Consider the following 26,812-nt stretch of genomic DNA (forward strand, 5'->3'; position numbering starts at 1 on the left):
AACAGCAGTATCAGATGTTTGATACATGTGTTCAAAGACTAACAAATTCCTTGCCAGAAGGAGATGAATGTGTGATACCTTGTGTTCAGCCTGGGGTGATTCTGTATCAAAGTAAGTGCACAGTAATTGTTAATGCAAGGCTACGTAACCAATATACATTTCTGACTACACAGAATTCTTATATATTGATGTGTACATTTCATTCTGGAGAACCACCATAAGCCCAAGGACTTCAAGCTGTCTCAGTGTCTTTCTCTCCCCTTCTCTCTGGCTACTTTTCATCACATGAAGAAAGAACCATCTACTGCTATATTCCCAGGCTGAGGGGATAACTGGTAGAACACATTAATTAGAATACTTGTCACATCTAGTCATCAACAGAAAGAGTCCAAACCTCCTGGGAAACAATATCCTTAAGTTTTGTCAAATGAAGAGAGGGCAAACATATATTTTAAAGCCATATCTTTAAGCACCAGAAGTTCAGCTTTGCAATCTGTGTCATGCAATTACTTACTGCCATATGGCTTAGTACAGTGAGGCAGATGTTGGGCTGATACAATAATTTTGCTAGCAACATCAGGAATGCATGTAGTGAAAGATTACATTCTGCCTGATGGATCTTTGGCAAAGCACCTATGCTTTTCAGATGCTGAGGACAAATGGTACATGGACTATCCAAACCATGGACTATAAGCTCTAGCCAAGATACAAAGACATGTAATAGATTCTGAGTAATTTTCACTGTATTTGACACCCTGTCTGTATACCTCTTTGTAAGATCATCATCTGGCTATGGATAAAACATTTTTATCCTAAAAAAATGGAAATAACGTGTGTATCTCTCTATAAATGCTGTTGAGAACAGAAATTCTCCAAGCGTCATGTATAGGAATTTACAGAGTGAGAATGTACTTATTTATAAACACTTGAATAGTAGCTAATTGTCTCCATTACCGAGTGATAAAATAAACAGAACAGGATGAACTGACATGATTGCCTACTGCTAACTAGATTCAGTGACCTTGGAAGTTCTTCCCAGCGCTGTTAAGAACCTGGGCAGAAAATCAGTATCTAATATTACTGAAATATTTATCTCCCTTTACATTTTCCACATAAGAAGCCTAGCTGGCTGGAAGCAAGGGAATGGCTCTGAGATAATGACAAATTTTGGATGTGAATATTTCCCAGATTCTGTTTTGTTGCATGCCCAGAATGTAAGGGCTCCTCCTCATTGTGTCCTTTCAGATCCAGTCCACGTACGGTGAACAAAAGATTCTGTCCTGGAACAGACAAATATCCAGACTGGAGAACACACAATCAACCAAAGAAAAATCTCCCATTTTCATGTGAACTCTGTCAGATCTGTAATATACAATAAAGTCAAATCTCAGTAGCCCACCAACAGGAGTTGAGGAGACATTACTTCTACCCCTGGGAGCTCAGAGAGTTCCATTATGAAAGTTTTATGCCTTCTTAAAATCACTGTCCACTACCAATGCCAAAATTCCATTATAAATGGCCCATTCACTAATTCCTATGCTCATCTTGTAGACCTTGTGAAAAATACTGGGTTTTTTTGGGGGGTGGGGTGGGGAGGGGAATGGACATTTAAATTAAATTTCAGATATTGCTTTTAATTACATACAATAAAGTAAATACGTAAAACATTACTGTCTTTACCAATAAGCATTTCTGAACCTACGATGGAATAAGAAAAACTGGAAAAATGCAACAAAACATGTACAATCAGAGATTAAATGTTCAGACTTACCTATAACTGATTCAACTGTATTACTGCCAGGATAGAATGGGAGAGCTTTGGCACTGATAGTAGAGAGAGTTGTAGGAGATGAACTATCTGATCCAACACTGGAGGCCAGACTGGAAGTTATACTTGAAGTGAGTGGGTTAACCACTGAGAAAACACTGAGATGGTTCTGTTCAAAAAAAAATATATATATATATATGTGTAAATGAAATATACATGTGCTTTTATACATATACTTACACACAGATATGTACAAACACGCAACAAACAAAATGTGTTTTTTGAAGATATTATTTTAATTCAAAACAGAAAGAACTGGGAAGTATTTTGTGAATTATGAAATCTGCACTCGAGAAGAACCTGCTGAATGATTAGATTAGGATAACTTTCCAAGACGTCTGGCAACACATGCATTTCTCTAATGTGGATGGATTTTGCTACCATATGGGGGAATTTTGCTGTCAGAAAGAAAGGTATTTAAGTATCTGCTACGAAACTGTACAATATAATTAGGCAGCTGAAGTCTGATGACCCTTTTCAAAAGGAAAATATCTGTTGAGGAGTTGTACCCTTTCATTATACATTTATATGCAATTTATACTCTTTGTGTGATCCCCAAATTTTCCTATTTAATCTAAATGTAATTGCATTATATAAAGACTTGTACCTGTGCTTCTTTTTTCCAGTTGAATATTATTTTCATACTAATTAAAATTTTGTATTACAAAATGCAATAAATGCAAGTAAAATGTAATTGTGTAGTATTGGAAAATGAAAAATAACTTTACAAAGACTACAGAGCCTTTGTGCAGAATCTCCAGTAATTTTTTTTTTATTCTTTATTTATTCCCTCCAATCTTTTAGCTAATAAAAACAACATTTAACTGAGACTGAATTAGTCCAGACCTCATCTCATTGCCTTTGGTGTGATGAGCAGTGATTGTGCAGCATCTACTGATACACTCCCCTGATTTCTACTGATAGCACGGAAAATTTCTATTTCAAAACTAGATAGAGGCTGATAATGACCCTGATAATGAACAATCTTTCCTTCAACCACAGAAATAGTCTCAACATGTCTGTCTGTACCAAAAGTTAGATCAGGTTGCACAAGAGCTTGTCTGGTCAAGTTTTGAACGTTGATGATTCCACCACCTCTCTGAGCCTCTGCTCTGCTGCCTGGCCACCCTCACTATGAAACATGTGCACTGTATTTTATAGCATGACTTTGAAATAATGAATGAACAGACAACAGCTAAGGAACTCTGCAAGATTAGCATGTGCAATTACAATCTTGTTATCTAGTTTGTATGCCCTAGTTTAAGGAAAATTAATCCTCTGCATTTCAAAGGAGAGAATGCTCTTTCAGCAACACCAAACAATTTCTCTCCACTGCCTCTCCCCTCCCAACAATCTACCTCTTGCTTTTCAGAATATGCATGAAATACATCATGTTATACTAACTGCTTTCACAAAATTTTCCGGGAAGAGTAAAGCAGATCTATTGCATATGTAACATGCAACAGAACTGTGTTTTTGTTCTGTGTTTTTGCTGCAATTTTCTATGAAGCACAAATTCTTCTTTCCCTAGCCACAGTTAGGACCAAAACTCATTTTAACAGCTAAATTAACAGAAAAATAAAGAACTGATATAAAGTACTCAATCCCCCTCCCCGATCACATCCAGTGATGTATATGAAGATTTCACACTCTCAGGAACCAATCTTAAAAAATAAAATTACAAAACCAGAAGTTTTATTAAGTTCTGATACAATGGAGTCTGACTCTCCTCAGTGGCACCCAGTGACAGGATAGGAGGCAATGGGCACATACTGAAATACTCAAAATTCCTCTTAAACTTAAGAAAAAACTTTTTTTACCGTAAGGGTGGTCAAACACTGGAAAAGGTTGCCCAGAGAGGCTGTAGAGTTTCCATGCTTGAAGATACTCAAAGCACTATGGGACAAGGCCCTGAGCAATCTGCTCTAGCTGACCCTCCTCTGAGAAGGTGTGGGGGAAAGGACAACAAACCTCCAGAGGTCCCTTTCAAGCTCAACTTTCTATGATTCTATGATATGCTTTTCCAAATCTTGTTCCATTATTTACACTGAATTCACAAAGAGCATTCTCTAACATTTCAGTACAACAAACAGACTGTTCCTGTGGCCTGCATATAATTTCTAAGGTGCAGATGTAATAATACCCAGTATTTTAAGTAATCTTTTACGTTCTAAACATTGAATCTTTCTATTAAGATAACTTTGTTTCTTGCTATAAATTTTCTATTATTTTAACCACCTAATTTTAAACATTTCTAATACTATGGCCTCCATCTGTAATTAGGCCATTCAGGGGGAAGCACAACTCCCTTCTCCTTTGCTTCTTTCTCTTTTCATAAATGTTTGAACTGAAAAAAAAATGCCATATCCCAGAACCGGAGGTACTTATCAGACCATAAAGAACAGCAGTATAATAACATAGCAAAATTAAATAATGACAAGGCCTAGAATTCTTAGGATATATTCCTGATCATGATCCTTGTCATTGGAGAAACATGATATCAAAGTCAACAGGAATAAGAGAGGCGATACAGGCTTTCTGAATCCAAAATATGTCCTTTTGGCCTGCCCCATCTTAAGCTGAGGCTTACTGGTGACAGGGAAGTGAAGAAATTGTGAAACTGCCCATTCTTCGAACATACACACAAACACAATGGGGTTCTTCAATTAGTACTCTTCCTCCACAGCATAAGCACTTGCACCTACTGGACTATTTAGCCTCTTCCTCCCTAACATAATTACAAGCAGCAATAGAGCTTCCTGTCCCACCCTATTTTCACTGAGTTGCACTTAGGCAGCTTAAGGATTATTTTCCCTCTCTTTTGACAGACTAAGAACGACCCTATCTGCAACTTCCAAACTCTGTTCTGGGGGATATCTAAACAGAATAGAGAGACAAAAGAAAAAGAATCATTCCAGAAACCAGATGGCAGAGAAAGGTTATTAAAAAAAAAAAGCAATAGCTTTATAATTATGTAGCAGAATGTCAAACATTCTACACTGTTTCAACGGAGATTAAACAACATTTTTTAAAAGGAGAGAATTAAAAGAACTTGCTAAACATTCTTAGGATCATAGGATAACAGGAAAATTCAGGTTGGAAGTCAGAAGGACCTCAGGAGGTCATCTAGTCCAACTTCCTGCTCAGAGTTAGGTAAGCTATGAAGTCACACCAGATTACTCAGGGCTTTAGCCAGTCTGGTCTTGAAAACTTCCAAGGATGGAGACTGCACAAACACACTGGATGACCACTGCTTGCCTGTCCCCATGGTGAAAAAAGGTTTCCTTATACCCAGTCTGAACCTCTCATTTCAACTTATGCCTTTTTTCTCTTGTTCACCCACCATGCACCACTGCGAACAGGCTTGACCTACTTGTTATGCTCCTGTTAATACAGCCTAGGATACTGTTTGGCCTTCTTCACCAACAGGGCACACTGCTGGCTCATGTTCAGCTTGCTGTCTACTAAGACCCTCAGGTCCTTTCCTGCAGAGCTGCTCCCCAGCCAGTCAGTCCTCAGCTTGTATTGTTGCAAGGGATTCTTCCTTCCCAGGTGCAGGACTTTGCACTTGTCCCTGTTGAATTTCACAAGGATCTTGTAGGCCCATCCCTCCAGCCTGCCTAGGTCCCTCTGAATGGCAGCCCTGCCCTCAAACTTATTGACCTGTTGTCCCCCCCAATTGATGTCATCTGGAAACCTGATGCCACTGCCAGGTCATCGATAGAGATGTTAAACAGGCCTTGTTTATTCTGTTGCAAACATTAATAATAGTAGAAAGTCACATAAAAATTACTTTCTATGGAAAACCACCACAGACTAAATGACAAACAGAGTTCCCAGGACTGCCACTCTCGCTAATCTACAGATGTGTAGAAAAAAACCCTATATATACTTTTAAAGTGGATAGTGTGCTATATCATTCTTCTATATAGAACTCATGGGCTCTGCTTTTAGCTACTCTTGTTTTTCAATTTTGTTTACTCTGTACTACTCTTCCTGTTTTTTAAATTTAAAATATTCCTCCACTTTAGATTTTATACTCCTGTGTGGCTGCATGAAAGTCCACCTGGGCAGCTGGTAAAGCTTCTTTTCTGTTCTCATTTTCTTTTGACCATTGCCATTAATGAAGCATCAAGTTTTTTGTTCTAGCAGAGGAAAGGCTGTCAGAGTTTTAACCTCCTATGCATACACGGTGACCTCCGATCCCTGATGGATTTAGCTTCATGACAACTCTAAGCTATGCCCTCTTCCTTGTAGCTTTATCCCTTTTCCTAGTCTTGATCACCACATGCTGAAACAACTATATCGTCACCTTCCTTACAGCACTCCTAAAATTTTATTAATCTATCTCCAAATCTAGTTAATCCAGTTGCTACGATCAACAGCATCACCAAATTACCTCATATTCTCATCCCTGTCCACTCCCTGTAGTGCATGACTATTGTATATTTTCCTTAGACTAATCATGTTGTCAAGTGTCACATAACTTTGATGTTGCATTAGGAAATTAAACATGGTAAATATTTTGCCCTTTTGGCAGCTTTTGGCAGTACCTGCTTTTTGTCTTGTTCATTTATTTTCTGCTGACTCTCAGCGGGGAAGCTTCGCTGCTTTGCCTGGAATGAGAAAAATCTCTGTAATATATGAACTTAACGAGTGGTTGCTGTAAAATATTTAATTGGTTGGTGCAGGGTCAGTGTCATTACTGTACTGTTGCCCTAAACAGTCTGACTTCATTTACCTCACTTCAGTCAAATACAGAGAATTAAATTTTAATGATTGTTGGGTAAATCTACATGCAAAAAGAGAGGCAGTTGTGATAACTCCACTCATATGCATAAGTGCTGAGACACATTCTTTGTAACAGTACATTACACACTGCGACCAAAACTGCAAAACAGATCTTCACCAATGGTTATACCACTTCTGAATTATTGCTGCCTCATGTCCAGAAAGCATCCTTTTGATACTGTAACTGTCTTGCTCCTATAACATTTGATCGCTGATCAGTTGATCCCTATGCTGGGAGACAGGGAAATCCTACCTGTCAAAATAGCCAGCTCTCTAACCTATAGCATGGCTGAACACCTACATGTAAGAGAGCAATCCTGCCTGGAGAATTTTACGCTACTATAATGATCTTGCCATCACCTACAAGTCACCATTTATGAAAAGCTCTCTCTCCTTCCTTTCCTCCTTCTTCTGTCTGTCACCTCTGCATTTCTCCGTGCATCTCAGGTTATAGAAATCAATTCTGACAAATCACAGTTTAGCAAGAAGACTGAATATCTTGGCTGCAGCTTATTTAAATGTGTGATCAGAGCTCCTTTTTTTTGAACAGCTCCTTTTTGACAATTTAGAAGTGTAATCAGTCCACAAAGTGGGTTCATAAGTATTTGGGGGGAGTTCAGTATCAATAAATTATAGAGAGATAGCAAGGTAAAATTAACAACATTTCCCTTAAAATAACAGAGCAAGACAAATTCAACTTTAACAAGTAAACACCGTGTTTTCGGCTTTTCTCTCATAGACCAACAGAGCTGTTTTACACCCTTGAAAAATACCAGTCTTCCCCTCTCCCAGCTATCTCTATCACTGACTGTTCTCTCCACCTCCACAGACTAACTTCAGTTTCAACCTCTCCTCTCTCATTTCTAATGCACTCTTGCATGCCTGCGCACATGCTCGCTCTCGCTCCCTTCCTCCCTCCAGGTAAGAGAAGAAACGGACTGGAATTAATCAAAGATTGGAACTGGTAAATAGTATCATCACCCAGAAATGAATGCATCTTTTACCTGTAAACTTCAAACAAAAAATAAAACTGAATCCTACCAAGTCTCGTTATGATTTTTTCCACTGTTATCTTGCTCTGTTCTTGACAACATGAGCTCAAAAAGACAATCAAAATGTTTCTGCAAGGTTACAATTTACTGCATGTCAGCTGAGCTGCAGTGACTGTTTGCATGGGTGTTCTTAGCCTGAGACAACTGTAAAATAATTTGAAACAGTTTGACTCACTATGGAAGAGGGTTCCAAAATCTGTTTTAAATAATCAAAAATCAGTGCAGATACATGAGGCAGAGAACGTTTTCTGCAGAATCTAACTTATCTTAATGTTGTATTTGTATATCTAGTACCCATATTATTATTCACATACCTGATCTTCTCGTTCAAAGCCTGGTGCTTTTGGATAGCTAGACGTTGGTGAAGAAACACCTGATGTGCTAGATTCAGAACACAAAACACCATTTGCTATTGACCTCTGTCTACAAAGGGGTCCAAGGGGTGATAAAGAACTACTGCTACCAGAACTTGATGTTACAGTTGGACTTGAAGAACACGAAATCTGTAGAAGACAGAAAACAGTGTCTAATATACTCTACTTCATAATATATATTTTTTAATGTTTATACCTATATTCTCCCTTCGGAACATTAGTTGAAATGATCAATTAATTTCAGTCTTATCAGATGTTGATAAAACACTAATTTTATTTTAACCACAGATTTTTGGTACTATTTTTATAAAGTAGCTGATGAAAAAAGCAGACTGGAACTATTGTAATTCCACAGACTTCAAAAAGAGGTGCATTTGTACACAGCAGAATAGTCTTGTTTGGTCACTACACACAAAATGACACACTGGCAGAGATTACTGTACTTAATGAATATTCACTTACAATAAAGGGATATTTGCTTTCTGACAACCCTGATTTCCATTCATTCATGTATTTCTCAATCTATTGTTTTATGCAAGTCACCCTTGTAAAGATCTTATCCAGAGCACGCCAAAAAAGGTTAAAAAGACAAGTAAAAGCTTGGCAAAAAGCATCTCAAATTGCTCAGTGCAAATCATTCTGAGATTCTTAAATACAGATGTTTATTAATTAATAAATTAATATTTTAGTATTTAAAAATACTACTTACTTTATAAATTTTAGTTCCCATGTACATTTTCCAGAAAGTTCTAAACTTCTGAAATAAAAGGCTTAAAGTGAAGGTACAATCTGTGAGTAGGCCTGGAGAATTTATTGCTAAAAGTACAATTTTGATTAACCTGAAATTGTTTATGAACCCAGGTGCAAGCTTCCTACAATAATATATTCTAGCAGGACCATGGATATTACTTGTTTCTACTTCTCGTTTTTTAAATAAACTGTTTCATTTTTTTAAATTAGATTTATAACTAGATTCATAAAGGCAGTATTAAAATAGCTGTATCCTACATTTATGCCTAAAAGCCCAGTGGTGAGGACACTCAGTGATGAGACACACATTTCAATCCCTTCTCTGCTTGATTCAGAACAAGATCTGAACATGAATCTTCCCACTATCAGGAAACTGGACTAGTGAATTCACTATACAATAGCAAAGTAAAACTGAAGTAAAACTCTGTCAAGGTTGTTCCAGTTTGTATAAACATAAAATAATCACTGAATCAGGCCAACTGAACAAGAAAAGTTATACAGCTTACTGCTAAATTCTCAACTAGTTGTTAACTCTAACATTTAATTTTACTCTATGTTCCAAAGAACGTTAAAGTATTTTAAACAAATCAGGATTTTAACAAGAGACACCTCTGTCCCCAGAATATTATCTCATGCTGTCCCTCCTGCGCAGCAGGAACTTCATTCAAATTCCTATAAATCTGGTAGAGGACAGACATGAGCCTGTATGAGGTCCTAACCTTGGCCAGAATCCTACCCACCTTCCCCCAAAAAGCTAAAACCTCCACCTCTGCAAATTACTACCTATGCGTCTCACACCTATACCTACAGAAAATCTCCCGTCAAGAACTTTGTCTGTGTGGAGTTCTGTAATTAAACTCCTTATGAGATCAAGGACAGCTTCTCTACACAACAGTCTGAAATGCACACATACCCTAAAAGCTGACAGAAGTAGAAGAGCAGACACCACAGCAAAACAATGAAATTGATAGTTAAGGTTTATTCAGACAAAACTACTGAAGCCAAAGGCTTAAGAATTCATGTTTTGGCCACAAAGTAGTTACAGTATGCAACCTTTCTTCTTCTGTTACCACTTACTGCAAATACTGGCATTATTAAGTTTCTACATTTTTTGGCTTTAAAATATTGAAATGTTTTATTTTAGAGAGAAAATTTAAAAGGGGAGGGACTTACTACAGGGAAAAACATTGTTGTTAAGTTAAAAAAACTAGTTTTTGTGAATAAAAACATCGTCAGGTATTCAGTTCAATACCAAAAGATTTTGAAAACTTATGCTTAACACAGTTGCATCTTGTAAGTACACGTAAAAACATACTTCTGGTAGCACAAGGCTGCTTCATACAGCAGATATATATGTAAGTTAAATGGGTAGACTGTGAAGGCAGACTAACAGCAGAGCTAAGGTAAGCTACTGACTCAAAGATGTTCTGAGTTCTCTATTGTACTCCTAATTGGAATAGAATGTCTCTCAGATGTATCATCTATGTTCACACCTTCAGCTGGGCAGGCAACATAGATTATTTTACCAACACAGGAAGATTTGTATCACGGTTGCATGTGACTGGACCTAGTGAGAAAGTACAGTGTACTCAGCGTGTGTTTCCAGATTGTGAGGAAAGATGAATTTCCACTCAGAAAACATGGGGGGGGGGGGGGGGGGGGGGGGAGAGATGGCCAGAACAGGTTACTTGTGCCACAGGGCCACTTACATACAACAGAGCAAAGTGAGGATGATGTCTTCTTGTTCAGCCAGAAATAATGCCTGAGGTACATAGCTACTGGTCAAGACCAGATGGTAACAGGTCCATTTTCCTAAGGTGCCCCTTACATCATCCTTCTGGTTACAGTAGCTACTAGTGGTGGCATAAACATACATAGACCTGTAAGCACTAAGAGCTTACAATAATTTTGTTTTTCTGCTCTGAAAAAAAGATCACTCTACTCCCAAAGCTGCAGTCAGCATGATCTGATTACATTAATGTTCAGGGGTTTATTTTTATCCTCTGAAGAGTCCACAGGATGAACGTAGACAGAGGTACCCTCTACTCTGTCTTTTGTATTTTCAGAAGAAAAGTTAGTTAATTTTTAATAAGGGGATTACATAATATCCACAAATGCTGTGTAACTCAAATTACAAAGAAAACACAAAGCACTCATGCAAATAAAGCAGGAAAATAATTTAACTCACACAATATCTACAGGAGGTTAAAATACACAAGCAAGAAAAAAATCTGAATTTCAAACCTAGGCTGAACCTACAAGGCAACTACATAAAAAAATCACTTTTTTTGCTCTAAAGTTATTATTTAGAATTGTGGAATGTTTAAAGTTCTGTTATCATAGAATCAATGTGTCATCCTCATTTCATACAATATACAAACCATATATGAAGTTTCACTCACAAATAAATAAATAGATTAGAATAAGTAAATAAACAATCCTTTTACATAGGCCATGCTACCAGCACTATATACATTTGGGACCACCTCCTTTCCCTCTGTGAGAGACTCCTCCAGATCCAGTGAAGAGACTCTGGCCCTAAATGTCAACACTGATCAGGGTCCTCTTCCTCTTTGTCCAAGCTTGTAAGAACCATCTCCTCTAGGACTCAAAGCTAAGTGGACTCCACAGAATCAGTATAACAGATTACACTGCCACTCATCTGACCAAAAATAATTTTTTCTAAACCATTCATTCATTCCTTATGGCTTGCTTCAGGATACCCATTAGCTCCTGTATCTTATATCTTGCTTATTCTTTGCAATGAGCGAGATGTAAAGAGCATTTGAGAAATGTCAAGATGTAAATCACTAGAGGCAGCCATACAACTTAAGGTAGTACTGGTGCCGAAGCACTAAGTGAACAAACATTCTGTATCAGAATGGACTTGCTGGTAATGGCTAATACCAGGCCAAATCTCAGTGCTAACGTAAAAACATGTGCAATAATAGTGCGAGAAAGAGAGTGCAAGAGGGAGGAAAGGAAATTATCAAAGCTTAATTCTTGTTCTTTGATGCTGTAGAATTTACATTTTGGTATCAGTGCTGGCATGAATGGCAATGTCCCCATCAGCACTACTGATGCTAGGAAACTGCATCCTGATATTTATTTTTTAGGCTTTTTCTTCTTTATTAAGACAGAAGCACAAACAACAGAAAGCTGGAATACAGTTGTCTCAACTCTGGAGGTAAGATCTTCAACAAGATCTTTGTAAACTTCTCTACAAATGTAACTTGAGATTTGTGGCATTTGATTTTGTGTGTGGGATAACAAGGCCCAACAGATTAAGTACTTTTCAGGGATGCGTACCCCCTAAAGACAGAAATCTGCTGTGCTATCTAATCAAAGACATAAGCTTACCATGGGAAGGACACAGTTCAAACCCTAAGAATTTAGAGTCTACCTTAATTAAAGATGGGTACTTACTGACATTCCTTACTTTACAGAGGCTCAGCTGCTGGGCCGGGTATTGAAATAGATAATTTTTTTAAATATCCAGTGAAAACTTAAACAATAGAAAAACAGTGAAGAAATGGTAACATATACTCTTATTCAGTTTGAAGCTCAACTGCAGCCAGATACAGCTCACATTACCTCTCACTTTCACAGCAGTTACAAAAGAACTTCTTTTTCACCTTACTGTTTTTGCTCGAGGTGACAGTATGTTGCCTGAACATTTCTGAAACACCACTATTCAAGAGATGCCAAGCTTGCCCTAACAAGGGTCACACACCCCTAAACGTCGTAACCATACAGACCTTGGCCTCTCAGATTCTTACAAAGAACCATTAAATTATTGGTCAGTATTCTTCACTGCAGCTAAATTGCTTAGAAAACGAGCATACAAAACGAGTGATACATTCTTCCCCTTCATTCCCGCCTACTCTAGGCCTCTCTTTACAGCTGAACTTCTACAAAGAAAATGAAGAAATAGAACTACAATATGAGTTATATTTCCTATGAAAATGATCACTTCGTGAGTTTCCTGATTTGTGTTATAGTCTGTGGCTTAAAAAAAAGTACTTCTACATCATCTACATTTGCAGCGGGAAGATGACAGGAAGAGGAAGCACATAGGTATTTTTAATTAGGCTGTAAAATTGCTTTTGAATTCATGTAATTTATTTTCCTTCCTACACCCCACATTGCCTGAGAACACTCCAACATTAAAGGAAACATGATTCATCACCATTGTTCAGATTTGGATTATGTGCACATGTAACTAAATTCAACTGCATTATCATAGCCTAATGAATGATTACTTACCAATTGAGAGGGTAACTGACCATGTGCACGTGCTCAGGCCATCTTAGTTATGAAGTAAAATGGTCTACTTAGGGCTTAAAGAAGGCAGCAAAAAGTTAACATTTCACAGTCAGGATGGGCTAAAAAGGTACAGTGTTTATCACCACTGAGCTGGCAGGTACTGACATGTTAACTATGGGAACTCAAACACGTGATCAGGCACTTACACATCCCTGATAAACTTGATAAAATAAAGATGGTGCTGTTTATCCTATCTTCATCCAGTGCAATCAATGCATATCATATGCAAATATTCATTCTTTTAAATACATCATGGGCTCTAGGCATAATGACATCATGGTCAACATTTCTCTCCTTTTACTCTTCAAAAGGAAACTATCATTTATGGCCCTGTACCTAGAAGGGATAACATTAAATATTCCATAATTTATAAATGCAATTAATCTTTGATGTATCTTGTTTCATGTCCAAAAGAAGTAAACGACTTTCCCTACTAATCTTACAGCTCCACAAACTTGCACAATATTTATAGACAAAAACATATCACACAGCTAGGCCTTTGCTCTATATCATCACCTAACTTAGGCATACTGCAAGGTACCCAGTAACGAAGAGAAGTGGTGTGTGTAGAAGATCAGCAATATAATCCTAAAGCTTGAGTTAAGCATGTTCTAAGGAGATCTTGTTAAATTCATGACATTTTTAGGCTAAAAAGCTGCTCAAAAGAATATGCATTTTGCATTGGGATAATAACTGGAAAGTTAAGCAGCTAGAGAAGGAACAACTGTGGCTGTGGCTGTATACATTGAGAGAGGCCAGTTAATCCAAGTCTCATGGCATTCTCAGAAAAAAAAGAAAAAACAAACATGGGAGAAGATGAAGATATCCAAACATGCGTATGTTAAGATGCAATGAATTTGCAGAATATAAATGAGAACAGTTGAAACGAAGAGAATGAAGCATATGCATGGCATGCAGAAGACAGCAAGTCAGAGATATATTATTTTGGCAAAGGTGACTGAGGAGAGGGGATAGAATATTGGATGATGAAAGATCACATAGCTGAAGATTCATGGAAGGACATGCATGGAGTAATGAGACTATGAGTAAATGTAGAGAGGTGGCAACAGAACCAAATTCTGGGGCAACACAACAGTCAGAAAGATAAGAGGCAATGGCAAGTATAGAGAAATGAGTAACACTCAGATGAAAAATGACACTCAAGGGAAATACTGTATCACACTGAATAAACTGCGCTGTGGAGGTTAAGTAGGTTTGGATGATGGATTTGGTAACGAAAAATAAAAAGTTAAAATAGCAGCATATAAATGGAAGGGAACTGCAAAGACAGACAAGGAAAAACAGTGCTATCAAAGCTGAATGCTTTGAACCAGAAAGCAGAATATGGAGGTAGAGAAACATAGAAGTAGCAGCTCTTTAGAAACTGAACTCTCACTTACCAAAAAGTCTGAGAAGTAGATTATTTCCCCACTGAAATGTTATGGCAAGATAAAGCAGAGGAATGACTGATGACAGTCCAAGAGACAACAAAGCAACTTAGATGAACACGTAAGAACACAGTATTGGCGAATTAAAAGTCTGTTTAAAAAGTTATACAGCCTCCCTCAATCTGGATCATCCAGAATCTTTAATGGACTCATTCTTCTAATAATCCTTACAGATAGGGAAATAGTATTACCATGTTCTAGAACTGAGGACCTAAGCAACAGATAGTTAAGCAACTGGCTCACAATCAGAGGAATTTTATGACTGAGCAGAGAACTTAGTTTAGGTCTCTCAAGCCCAAGGTTTGTACTATAACTATGTCATCCTTTTCCTGTAGAAGCAAACAAAAAAGTAAGATTCTCCCCCAGTATACTATAATATGACATATGAAAGAAGCTTTGGAAGATGAATAGGGAGATTTTGTTTTGAAGGAACAAAAGAAGTGGGGAAAAAGAAAGACTAGTTCCAGCACTAGAAAAACTACTAAAATTACATTAACTCAGAGCCAGTGTTTGACAGCGATGAGAATGAAGGCTAAGGAGGGCACAGAAAGCTTACTGCAACAAAGAAAACAAAACACAAACTAAGGAGGAAAATATGTTGCTGGGATAGTGAAAAGGGGAGAAGGGAGAAAAGAGAGACAGATTACTTAAATACTAAAGTAAAGCAGGTGATAGCAGATGGTGATGGTGAATGAAAACAAGAAACAGAGCTCAAGAATTAAAGATGGAAAAATGGTAAACAAAATTGCTAATGAGAAATCAGGAACTTAATATTCAGAAAATGAATAATGTAAGTGCACCAGACAATTCAGGAGGTAAGTAATCAACCGAAAGAGGGGCAGAACATTTTGTCAGAAACCAGGAAAAGATGGCTACTTGCAATAAAACTATTCAGTAGAAAGTACAGGGAAAAGTAGAGACAACTTTTGCATTTTCACACTTGAACAGTAGCACAAGCAAAGTCTCACTGACCACAGAATGGAAAGTGGACAAAATACTACTCAGACTCCCAGTGATTCTCTCAGAAAAATGCCTCTATATGGAAGCAGATTCCCTGTGGCTGGAAGGCCTATCAGGATAGCAAGTGTTTTCAACTGTACCTAAATCATTCATGACAGGCAAAGAAGCTGCTAGGAGAACAGATGCTTTTGTTCATCTCTCCTGAAAGCTTCAGAAGTATGTGACATTGAACAAAAAGACCAACTGGACTTGACCCCTGAGCAACAAGAGTAGCTTCCTAAAATAAAAAGGCAGACCTTTCCTCAGAACTTTATAGTCAGCAGAGTTCTGTGTTGGGGACTGAAGATAAAATATAGGCATACCAGTATCCATATTCTTGATCTACAGGATAGCAGTATGAAACTACATGAAAGAAACACAGGAGTTTTAACACCTGCACTATTTATTGGCAATCCCTTTAAAATGTAATTTTAAATATGCCCTTTTATTTGGTTTCTAGCCAAACAGTATGGACTAACACTGCTAGAAACCTAGAACTCAAAAGTCTGTGAATAAATATGCATGTAGTTATGACTCTGCACTACAGATGAGGTAAGAAAAACTCAGGTTAGCAGAAAACAACACAGATGTAACCATCTTAATATATTATCTTGCAGTACACACAGAATAAATATTACCTACCTACCAAAAGGATCTATTCCAACTGATAGTAAAGGAAAGATTAAAAAAGCTCTACACATATCTTTTTCCTTCCTCTCCCACAACCTTGGTTGATAAAATTTGCTAATAAAGACTACATTTATTACTCTTGTATTCAAGCACCTCTCTACTAACCAAACAAACTGCGCATTCTGTATCATTGTAAGAAGCTTTAAGTATAAAGCATGTTAGAGTGGGACTTAAATTCATTCCTAATGTTAACGAATTAGGATAAAGAAGAGAGCTGGAATCAGGCAACATCTTCCATGAATGAAACCTTTCCTAAAGAAAAAACAGACACGTAAATTAACGCTGTCCTGTAGTTGCGTATTTGAATAACAGAACTCTTTAATGTATAATCATGATGTTCCTTATTGTAGCGTTCAACACATTGCATCTAAAGACAAAAAAACGAGGAAAGAAACATATGTAATACATAATGAAATCTGATGACCAGGGAAGACATTCCATTAGATTTCAGAACCAGTTAAATATTACTGCCTGGCATTTACTGTAGCTGTGATTTTTTTCTCTTTTGTTTAAGTACACAGAACGAAAAAAAACAGATGTTTGAGAAACAAAATAAACAATTATATATTGGCACAGTGATCATTATTAGTAACTTTTCCAGAATTATTTACACTTACATTTCCAGACTGCCCACTGTTATTTGTAATGCTGTTTGTGGAGTTAAGACTGCTGCTCCATTCATTTGCAATTCCTATGCTGTCTGCTGAAAACAGGTGAGCGCCTGGCTTTGACTGACAGCCAGTTTGCAGTATGACTACATTCATGGTGTCCTCTGTTGAAGGAATCCCCAACAAATTACACACAGATTTGATACTTAGGTGTGTGAATTTAACAATTACATACCTAATACCAAACACAGCACCTGTCACATGGAAACATCAATCACACACAAAAAAATTCTCTCTTTTTGTAAGAAAAAATATAAACATAAAGAAAGGCAAGGTAAAAAATAATATAATTCACTGTTCTGTATTTGTGACTACTAACAAATGTGAACTGCCATAGTGATACTCTTATTTACTTGCTCCATCAAAAATTGGTGGTAGATCCAAATTCCAACGTTTTAAGGTATTCTACATTTTGCTTTATTTTCCAGAATCTTTACCACACCCAGGTTTAAAGACAACATTTTTAGAATTCCTGACTGGAAAGGTAACAATGACATCATAATTATAGTTAGGTTTTTTTTTTCCAGTCTAGAACCAACTGACTTAATCAATAAAACAATGCAAAAAGAATCTGGGGCTTCTGCTATTTAACTTGAATAATAACCTTTGAGAAAGTTTGTTATTAACTTAAATCTAAATTGTAACCAATTAATCGCTAATTTTCATACCAAAAAATTCAAGTCAAGGTAACTGAACATTACTTCTCAGTTTCCCAAAGGCTACTTTGTTAAACTATTAAACATTTCAGATATTTGACTCTTCGGTTGTGTAATATGTTAAGGAGATTTAGACTTCTAGTTTTACAGGTAAATGATGAATTAACAAAAAATGTTTATTTTAGTAAGCAATTCCAGTTTATTACATTCCTCACCTCATAATCCATGCATATAGCACATCATAGTAAGAAAGTCAGGACTGAAAATGAGATTTCACCAGCTCTTAATAAATTCTACAGATACTGCAAGTTTTTTCATCTCTAGCCACTACTCCATTGCTGAAAGGGTAATAATAAACTATATTTAAAATCCAAATATGAACATTTTTCTACTACAGACAATGAGGTGTTTTGAGATAGTGCACAAAAGTACAAGCTATAGTAATAAAATGGGGGCACGAGACATGTAGACACTTATCGTCAGTGGAGATATCATAGCCGAGGATTGTTTCTAATGATGTGTGTGGGGGTTGTACCTAGCATTTGATTTATCACAACTCCATGCCTTTTTACTATATGATCAAGTACTTTAGTAAATATTTCTACTACTGTATAAAGTAAAAAACCCAGCGAATTGGCACACAAAAGAGAGAGAAAAAAAACTTGTAGCAACTACCACCATGTACCACCATCCACCTCAAGTCCATTCCCGCCACATACAAAAAAGAAACGTAAAAGGAAACACTAAGGATTGCAAAGAGAATGTCGCTAGTCCCCTGCTGTTTTTCAGACAGGACGAGTGTGCAAAGAACAGTTCCTGTCTCTGGGGAGACAAACTGATGCACTTACTTGTAATTTACTGTCACTTCCCCTAAATATCATCTCATTGTATACCTGCTTGCCCAGATCAAGTCCAGTCAATCCTCATCCTCATGTAGAAGTGCCATTTGATTCACACTCTTTTAAATCTTCTTTAGCTTTCTTTCCTTGACACAACCACGTACCCCTCCAAAATTTTATAAATGAATGTAAGTATTCATACCACCCTTAAAGGGTAGTATTAGAGTGCCTTCCAAACATCTCAAAATAGAAATAATCTCTCCTTTGTCTTTCAAAGGTATATCGGAGAATAGCATGATTAGTTTTTGCCATTCTGCCTATTGACAGAAAGTCAAAGCAGCATTTTAAAATTGGAATCTATGTTCCTATATCATTCTAATTCTTTGCAAGAGTGAGCCTCCTAGTTTCTGTCCACTTCCACGAAAGTTACAAATTCAGCAGTGTAAGCCTCCCCCAGCTTAACTTTATTTTCCCAGTGACCTACAGCTGTTGTAGGAGGCTGCAACTGATGGAAAAGCAGCAGTCTCACATGGTGGCCTATCTCATGGACATCACTAAAGCTCATGGAGATTAGGATAGCACCCTCAGAAAGACCTTTAACTATCCACTGCCAGTGCAGTGATGCTTCAGGTGATGTGTATCAGCAGGCTAGGATATGTAGAAACAGGACTGTATTCTTTATGAGACGGAACTTTTCCAGCTACACAGCCTCCTTAGAATTTGCACTAACAAGGCTTGAATCTTATGAATACGAGTTCCATGAGTATACCATGGCCAGGTTAAGTCTGGCCTGGGGAATCCAATCTTTCAGAAAGTCAGGAGTGAGTAATTTTCTTCATTCTTGCAATCATGGCACAAATAGAAGAGAACAATCTTGGACCAACAATCTGAAGGCAGATGCCTTAAGTAACAGAAGTTTTTATACAAGAGGTATGTTGTTTGCTAATTCTTGACAGCAGAATTTCAGTCTGCTTTTGTTTCTGTTTCAAAAAAAATTTTTTTTTTGTTTAAAGAGGCCGATTTTAGTCAGGCAGTAAAAAGCAGACAAATAAGTGCCACAAATAGGTGTTTATTATTTTAAGAGCTTGTTGAAATGTCACAACACACCCTAGCCACCCACTCTTTTGCAAAGGGTGTCAGGGAGGCATGTCAGAACCCACCATTTCTTTATTTTTTAGAATCAGATGCCCTTTCTCCCATCACCAGAAAGTGTCTTTGGGACTGCACTGGCCCTAGGGCTTCAGCCAGTGGAAAAGTACCAATGAATAAAATTTAACAGACAGCATTATCTGCAGCCAGGGCGTCAAGGAAAAACCAGTCTGGGGGAATAGTAAAATTCCTCATAGCCTTCACAAAGGAGTGAGAAAAGGAAAAAAAAAAAATGTCAGCTCATTCTGAAGAAGTCATTGAGGGAAGACCAGAAACAGTATTGTAAGAGTGTGTGTTATTCCCCAAACTTTCACACAAAATGATAAAAGTTTCTGTGACACATGTATGAATGGTGGAATGAAAGTTACCGTACCTGTTCCACACTTCTAGGGCTTCAAAGAGACTAGGTGTAAAACATCACACCATTCAGGGTTCAAAAAGATCCACGAACCAAATGTTTCATGCTTTTCATACTGATGATAAGCTCCACAGCTGTGAAGCCATTTTCTCCCTCTCACTGTTATGAAAGAAAGGACACCAAGCACTTTCTTCTGTGATCATAGCAGGGGGAATGTCAGAGCTGCTGAACTAAGCCTTAAGCTGCTGCCAACAGCAGAAAGACGCTTGTGGTGATAGTAACGCAGTATCTAACTTCTGATGGACTGTTCAGATTACCAGAGAGACAGGGGATGGATACCGCTGCAAGATTTCAAGTTCATCTGTCAAGATTTCCTGCTCATACACTCTTAATTCTAATTGATACAAATCAAAGACCGACAGAGCACGTTGGCCAGCCTGAATAAATATCTTCTGACGGGCATCACAACTCTGTCTAATGCAACTATGTGGAGAAACTTATGCTGCTGCTTTTGAATTAGCACTGCTAACATGTTCAAAGTCTCAGGAATTATCTTCAAGAGTCATGGAAATTTTTAAAGAGTACAAGAATTCATCCTAAGGAGTAGAAGAAAGAAGGGAGGAGGATCAGCAGCAGATTAGAAAGATATCCCTTGGGGAGAAAAAATATCTACCAATTTCAAAGTTTCACCTTCCCTTCAGCACTCTTCTACAGCCTCAACCTGTACAACCCTTAACTTTTCCTTAGAGATGGAACTCTTTTCCTTGTATTTGTCAGTGAGGGCTTCCTGGAAGAATGATTTATCTTTTGGGAATCAAGTGTCAACCGGACTGTTAAAGATACTAATGATCAAGACACATGTGAGAATATCAAGATGAGGTCTCCAAAGAACTTCAGTCTCTAAAACCTCTGCTGAGTATGCCCAATTCACCATCCATGCTGGAGGGACAAGAGTGGAGACAGTATTTAGTATGCTCTAATGAGCAAAACACAAAAATTGCAGTCTTCTCCCACAAGAGTTTCGTAGTATGTCAGAATTATACCATGCTGCATGTTTGCTGTGAATTTCTTTAAACCATACTCCCTAAGCTGTTCCAGGAAAGAAAAATATTACACCACGTAAGCTTCTCAGAGACAAGCACTGCGGGCAGCAAGAATAGTATCAGGCATGCCTCTCTTCACTCAAAGTCTTTTAGGTGACAAGTGACAGAATAAATAGTTGTACAGAACATCACATTTGCTTAGACAGGTTAGACAGAGAGAGATCATCAATAATTATCATGACAAAATCACAAATAGTGGTTGAACCACAGAAGTTTAGAGGTTCCCAAAATTTGTAGGGTCTCTTATCCCTCTTTACAGCTCTTGCAGCAGCAGACAAAAAGCTGGGACCAGATCTTTAGTTATTTTATTTCTGAAGAATAGATTTTACCGATAGAATAGGCTTTACTGATAACATACCAAACAAAAACTACAGAGGCAAAAAAAAATTATTATATATAAGAAACAAGAAATATAGAAATTTGTTGTGGTCTGCCTTGCATTGTGGTTGAAAAGGCGGCATGAATAGTTGTTGTAACAACTCCACACTTTACATTCTGGAGAGCAGGAAGGATGTAGGGGTAGCCAAATTGATACTGTTACTAAAAGAATAGCTGATGATGGGTACCCAGAATGAATCTGCATAGATGAATACTGAAGAACTGAGTGTTCTCTCTAAAAAAAATGGTCCCTCTTCTCTTTTCCTGGGTATAACAGTTTGAGTACAGTGAAAATGTAAGACGGTTATGGAGGAAAGAGCAGGAGAGCTGACGTTATGTTCCTGAAGTTCTTATTCAGGGTAACTAAGGCCCTAGTCCTGCAAATACTTGCAAGCACTTTTAGATGAAAAGTATCCTATAAGTTTCAATAGGACAGCTAATAATATATTTATAGGAGTGAAGCATGTGTGTACAAATTTGCCAAATCAAACTCAAAAAGTTACAGGGACAGGCTGCATTTGTAAAGAAAAGCACTGTCCATTTTTACTGCTGCTGCAAATTTGATGAAAACGTAGCAAGCTCCCATACTAATATTCTGCATTGGAAACCATGGAATGAATTTCTAAAAACAACTGACATCTAATACCTTTTATGCATTAAAATTAATGATTTTAAGTTGCTTGTGTTACTGATGCTTAGAAATGATGGTGCACTTTTATGAATACTGATACAAAATAACAGTTCTCTTACTTACTTTCGACATGTGCAAATGCACAAAATGGACCACGTGGACAGTAACCTGTTTGGCGCATGTCATTGCACTTTGTAGATTTATAAATCTAAACAAAACAGAAGGGCAGTTAACCTAAACTTACTTGTTATATAACAGCAAAATACTTAGAAAAAATTAAATTTTTTTAAAGGAAAAATACTTAATAACACTATGTAGTACAACGTTTTCTCAGAAAATTCAGTTCTAATAATTTTTAAAAATCAAATAGAAGAGAAGAATTTTTTAAAAAAGAGGAAAAGAGAATCTTAACCCTCTTCTTTGTAATAACAAACATTAACAATAATATTTCAGAAAAAAAGTATTTAAACTGCTCTGGTTTTCTACATGGTATAGAAACTGCTGATCTTCGTATCTCACAAGGCTGGTAGGAGGGGCTGACACACTGTCATATAAGAACAATACTAAGAATCTATTTAAAAGCCACAGATTCTTTTGAAAATTTAATTCTGTGGATTTGCAAGTCTGTGGCAAATAGTACAAGGATCTTTTTCATTACCCAAACCTTGGTATTGCGGTCTTTGGCTCTCCAAGTCAGCTGAGTGATTCATGGCTTGATAAATAAAGATTCAAAGATTCTCAGTTCAGAATGACACTTCTGCACATGCTGTGTAAAGAAAATGTTTTTCCTGGACTTCTGCCTTAGAGCAAACATGCAAAATGAAACAGTTCATTCAAATACAAAAACTAGTTCTGTAAGCTCTTTGCTTTAGAGCAACTTAAGTATCTTACAATTCAGAAATAATTTTGAATTCAGGTTGAAAACTGAGTTATATTCACTGCTAGTTCATGCATAACAACCCAAAGATCAGCCAGCAAACTAGAGTAAGATGCTAAATCACAAAATTGTTACTGATGCTAATCGTTCTACAAATAATTTATTTTTCCTTGAACACTGCAAAAGAGACAAAACATCCATGCTGCAGAGAAGTAGTCATCAAAACTATATACTCTACAAATGAAACAGTGCGACTTATCTTTGCATCTTTCCACCAATTTCACTGGGAGCAATCACCAGTATTGTAAAAAATGAAGGGGTCACTGGTGGATACCATACCTGAACCAGGAAATGAAGCTGAGTCAGTCCTCTTTTTTTCCCCTGCGCTATGATGATTGTTAAATAGAAAACCTCGCTGCTGTATACACTACCCTTATGATACAGGAGAAAAAAAAATGAGAAGGACTGACTTCCAAATGGTTTCAACAAAACATGTAATTGCAAGTTCAGTTTTGGTTTGTGGTCCTAGCCTCACAAAATAACCTTCCCAATCCTATGAGCTACACAAATGGTGCAGAGTGCCTTCTGATAAATTCCACAGCTAGAAGAACTGATAGTATAGATAAAATAAAAATACTATTAGGGCAGAGCTAGCAGTCCAGTACACACTTCCCAGACCAAATCTGGAGAGGGACACATGCCCCAGTAATATGACAGGATAGCTAACTCAAACAACCAAATCATTATGGAAGACTAACTTTCCAGCTATAGACAAGAATACAGCTGCTAATTTTTAAGACTAGCATCCAGTTATTCCTGAATGTGGTAGCCAAGAGATTTCTGCAATAGTCACGGAGCCAAGAGGCAATGACAATATACTTGATCTGAATTAGGTAAAAAGTGAGGACATGAAAACATTCAATAAGAGAAGATAATGTTTGATAAAGTGATTATGAATTCAACCTAGAGTAAAGAACATACAAAAATAAGGCTGTACCAGTGTTATTGATTCTGAATGTGCGGATTGAAAGATGAAGGCAACTGCTTACCACCATCAGATAGATTGATTCTCATTATGAACTGAATAAAATGTGCATTTTGAATCCTCAGGTCAAAAGCACAAAAGCTGTACGGAATTTCCATTCTAAGCATACAACTGGATGAAAGTCAGAGCTGCAGCAAAGCAGGGAGAGGATTATAGGGAATGAAGCTGAACGAAAACTCCTCCTCTCAGGGGAGGCATGCTGCTAACTTCTGTGAAATTAAATGCTAAAGCTAAAATTAGTGGAGATGAATAGCCACATCCCCATCAAGCTGTTTGGATTCCCAGTAAGAATTATGTTCAAAACTACAACAAAGACAGCACAGCTAATGGAAATAAGCAGACAGAGATGACTACAGGTAATGTAGGAGTAAAATCGCCTTCAGTTCACGGAGAGGAAATGAATTAGGAAATTGTCACCTCAGAGTTTTTAAAGAACTGGCATATAACACTGATGCAGTTGGCAAGTAGTTTTAATAAATCTGTCACATTAGAAATAGCACATACGACTGAAGTATATAGTAGGTACAACATATATATGTTTGAGAAGAGCAGAAACAGCTGATTCAGGCCACTGCAGGACCACTAATAACCTCTCTGTCATAATTTAGACTAAAGACAGAAAGAAATAGGATAAAATTAAAAGTACATTTGGCAAAGGTATATAATGGCTGATTCACCATATAACTTTGAAAAATCAAAGACTTTCTATAAAGTGGAAATGCAGTCATTCTAATAAGGACTTCAATATAGGATATGAAAAGAAATTTTTAATTCAGATAATGAAGATCATGACTCCTACCAATATTACATATCTTCTACTGAACTGACTAACGGGAAGGTGACAGTGGATATTGTCAAACGGAAAGAGAGCAGACAAAATTACTAGCAGTACTCAGTCTTTGGATTTATTTTAGTATTTTCATTTATAGCTTTGTCATAAATAACAGTATGGTAGCGATACGAAGCAGGAAGGCACCATTATTACAGAAGAGGATTGGATTATAAAGGAGAGGAAATTAGATGACCTGAAATAAATTTGGATGGTAAAATCTCTAGTACTCAGGACTGTGAAATTCTGGAATTGAGAGATGGCTAATTTATGACAGAGACTATATGATATGGAGCTTGTGACAACCCTGGAGTCAGTATTCTACAGTTCCTTTCTCAGTCCCATGTTCTTGAGACACCTTCAATAATTCTTCACAACTGGAACAGAAAATAGTGATTCCCTGAATTTTCTTTGCTCATACCCTAGTATGTGTTGAACTTTCTAATGCAAGAAATTCCCTCCTGTTGTGAATTATCCATGTCCGTTAAAAGGTTCCAAAACTAAAACAGATGTCCAATATTGTACAGGCAGCTGCTTACATGTCCTTTCAGTATTATGCTTGTTTCCTTTAATTGTCAAATTTGTTCAATATATTCATAGTGTTGTGTAAGAATTAAATCTCAGCAATTACATGCCACTGCTCTCATCCCTAGTTTGTCACTGTTACATTCAAACACTTGACAAAGTTACAATGACTTTGTCTACAGAGGACTCTAAAATCACCTTGCCTTTCTTGAGTTTCTTATTCAGACACTATGAAAGTTTTCTGCTGTTTCCACCACCTACTGACCTATTTGGTAACTCTCAATTATTTGCAATAAAGTTTTTTATAATTGTACTTAGAATAAAAATTTACTCCAAGCAATTGATTAAATGCAATCACTACTGCGACTTCATTGCTGATCCAAGAAGTTAGGTAAAAAACAGAGTATGTTTATTTAAATCCAAATCTTATATTTGGAGAATCAACATGAGAAAAGGATTTTCACACAAATCATGTGAAAAGTCAATCCAACTATTGGATTACATGCATCCAACTATTATGCCAAATATTATTAAGTTAATTTTTTCATAAGCAGTGTAATAAAAATGCCTATTGGGGAAACCAGAGCAGTACAAATAATTTTTTAGCAAATTTTATTTAATTAAGTGAATACCTCAACTACAGGGAGTGCTGCATGAATTTTCTCTCCAAATGTCACACGTTTTTACATAAATAATATCTTTAATCAATAACTTAATTTATAATAAATTTTGAATCACTAAAAATAAGTAGAAATATAGTTCTTACCTCAGGATGGAACTGCTGCTCTGTACGAGAATGACAATATTGACAGCTATCCCCACTTTCACACCTTGAAGGTTCACCCCATTCATCTCCATATTTTACACTGGGGCAAGGAGTGGACCTGGAAAAAAGTGATGCACAGAGCACATTTGTATCTACTTCCTTTCAGCAGTCTCAAAGAACTTCTCACTAAATCTCAGAATCTTAGCTTCTCTGGAACCTATAAAGTTAACAAATTCTGAGAGGCCCTGATTTTTTGGAAGTTCTTTGACAGAAGGATGAGCTAGCAGAATTCTACCTTCCTTCTGTCTGGTGACAGGTATTCACAGTCCTGAGACTGTCAAGCACAGCCCATCAACTCTAAATCTTATACCACAGCAGAGAGAAAACAAAAACAATGAAGACACTACACTGTCCTAGAACCATGGGTTCATTCCCAAAGTAAAAGACAGACAGCATACATTAAATTCTGGTCCTAAAATTATTGCTCGGGAATGGAAAATTATAGGAAAAAAATCAAAATAAAGCCAGAAATTAGAACTGATCTTTTCATAACAAAGAAGATAAGACCTACAGATTCCAAATTTTTGCTAAGAAATGTAGAAAATGTTTTCATTCTTTACAGGTAAGAAGGATATTTTCATTACAGTTTCATAGTTTTCTTCTTCAGAACTGTTCAATCATTCTGAGTAGATGCTTTGTTTCCCCAAAAAGTTTTAGCAAGGCTATTGAA

General features: G+C 37.0%; 1 protein-coding gene across 7 annotated transcripts in view; it reads right to left on the bottom strand.

The window, feature by feature from the left end:
• UNKL (unk like zinc finger) overlaps positions 1–26,812 on the bottom strand; it is a 62,206-nt gene that overhangs the window by 21,637 nt on the left and 13,757 nt on the right. For 5 of the 7 annotated variants that reach the window (XM_026113886.2, XM_064519952.1, XM_026113883.2 and 2 more), the window contains 6 exons: positions 26,083–26,200; positions 22,164–22,248; positions 16,876–17,030; positions 7,986–8,174; positions 6,382–6,444; positions 1,772–1,937 (listed from right to left, as the gene is read on the bottom strand). In XM_026113886.2, the coding sequence (XP_025969671.2) occupies positions 1,772–1,937; positions 6,382–6,444; positions 7,986–8,174; positions 16,876–17,030; positions 22,164–22,248; positions 26,083–26,200 (776 nt within the window). The remainder of the gene's footprint in view (positions 1–1,771; positions 1,938–6,381; positions 6,445–7,985; positions 8,175–16,875; positions 17,031–22,163; positions 22,249–26,082; positions 26,201–26,812) is intronic. The other 2 variants (XM_064519953.1, XM_026113885.2) reach the window with 2 other exon arrangements.

Source organism: Dromaius novaehollandiae, chromosome 14 (assembly GCF_036370855.1).
Source record: "Dromaius novaehollandiae isolate bDroNov1 chromosome 14, bDroNov1.hap1, whole genome shotgun sequence".
Classification (NCBI taxonomy): Eukaryota; Metazoa; Chordata; class Aves; order Casuariiformes; family Dromaiidae; genus Dromaius; species Dromaius novaehollandiae.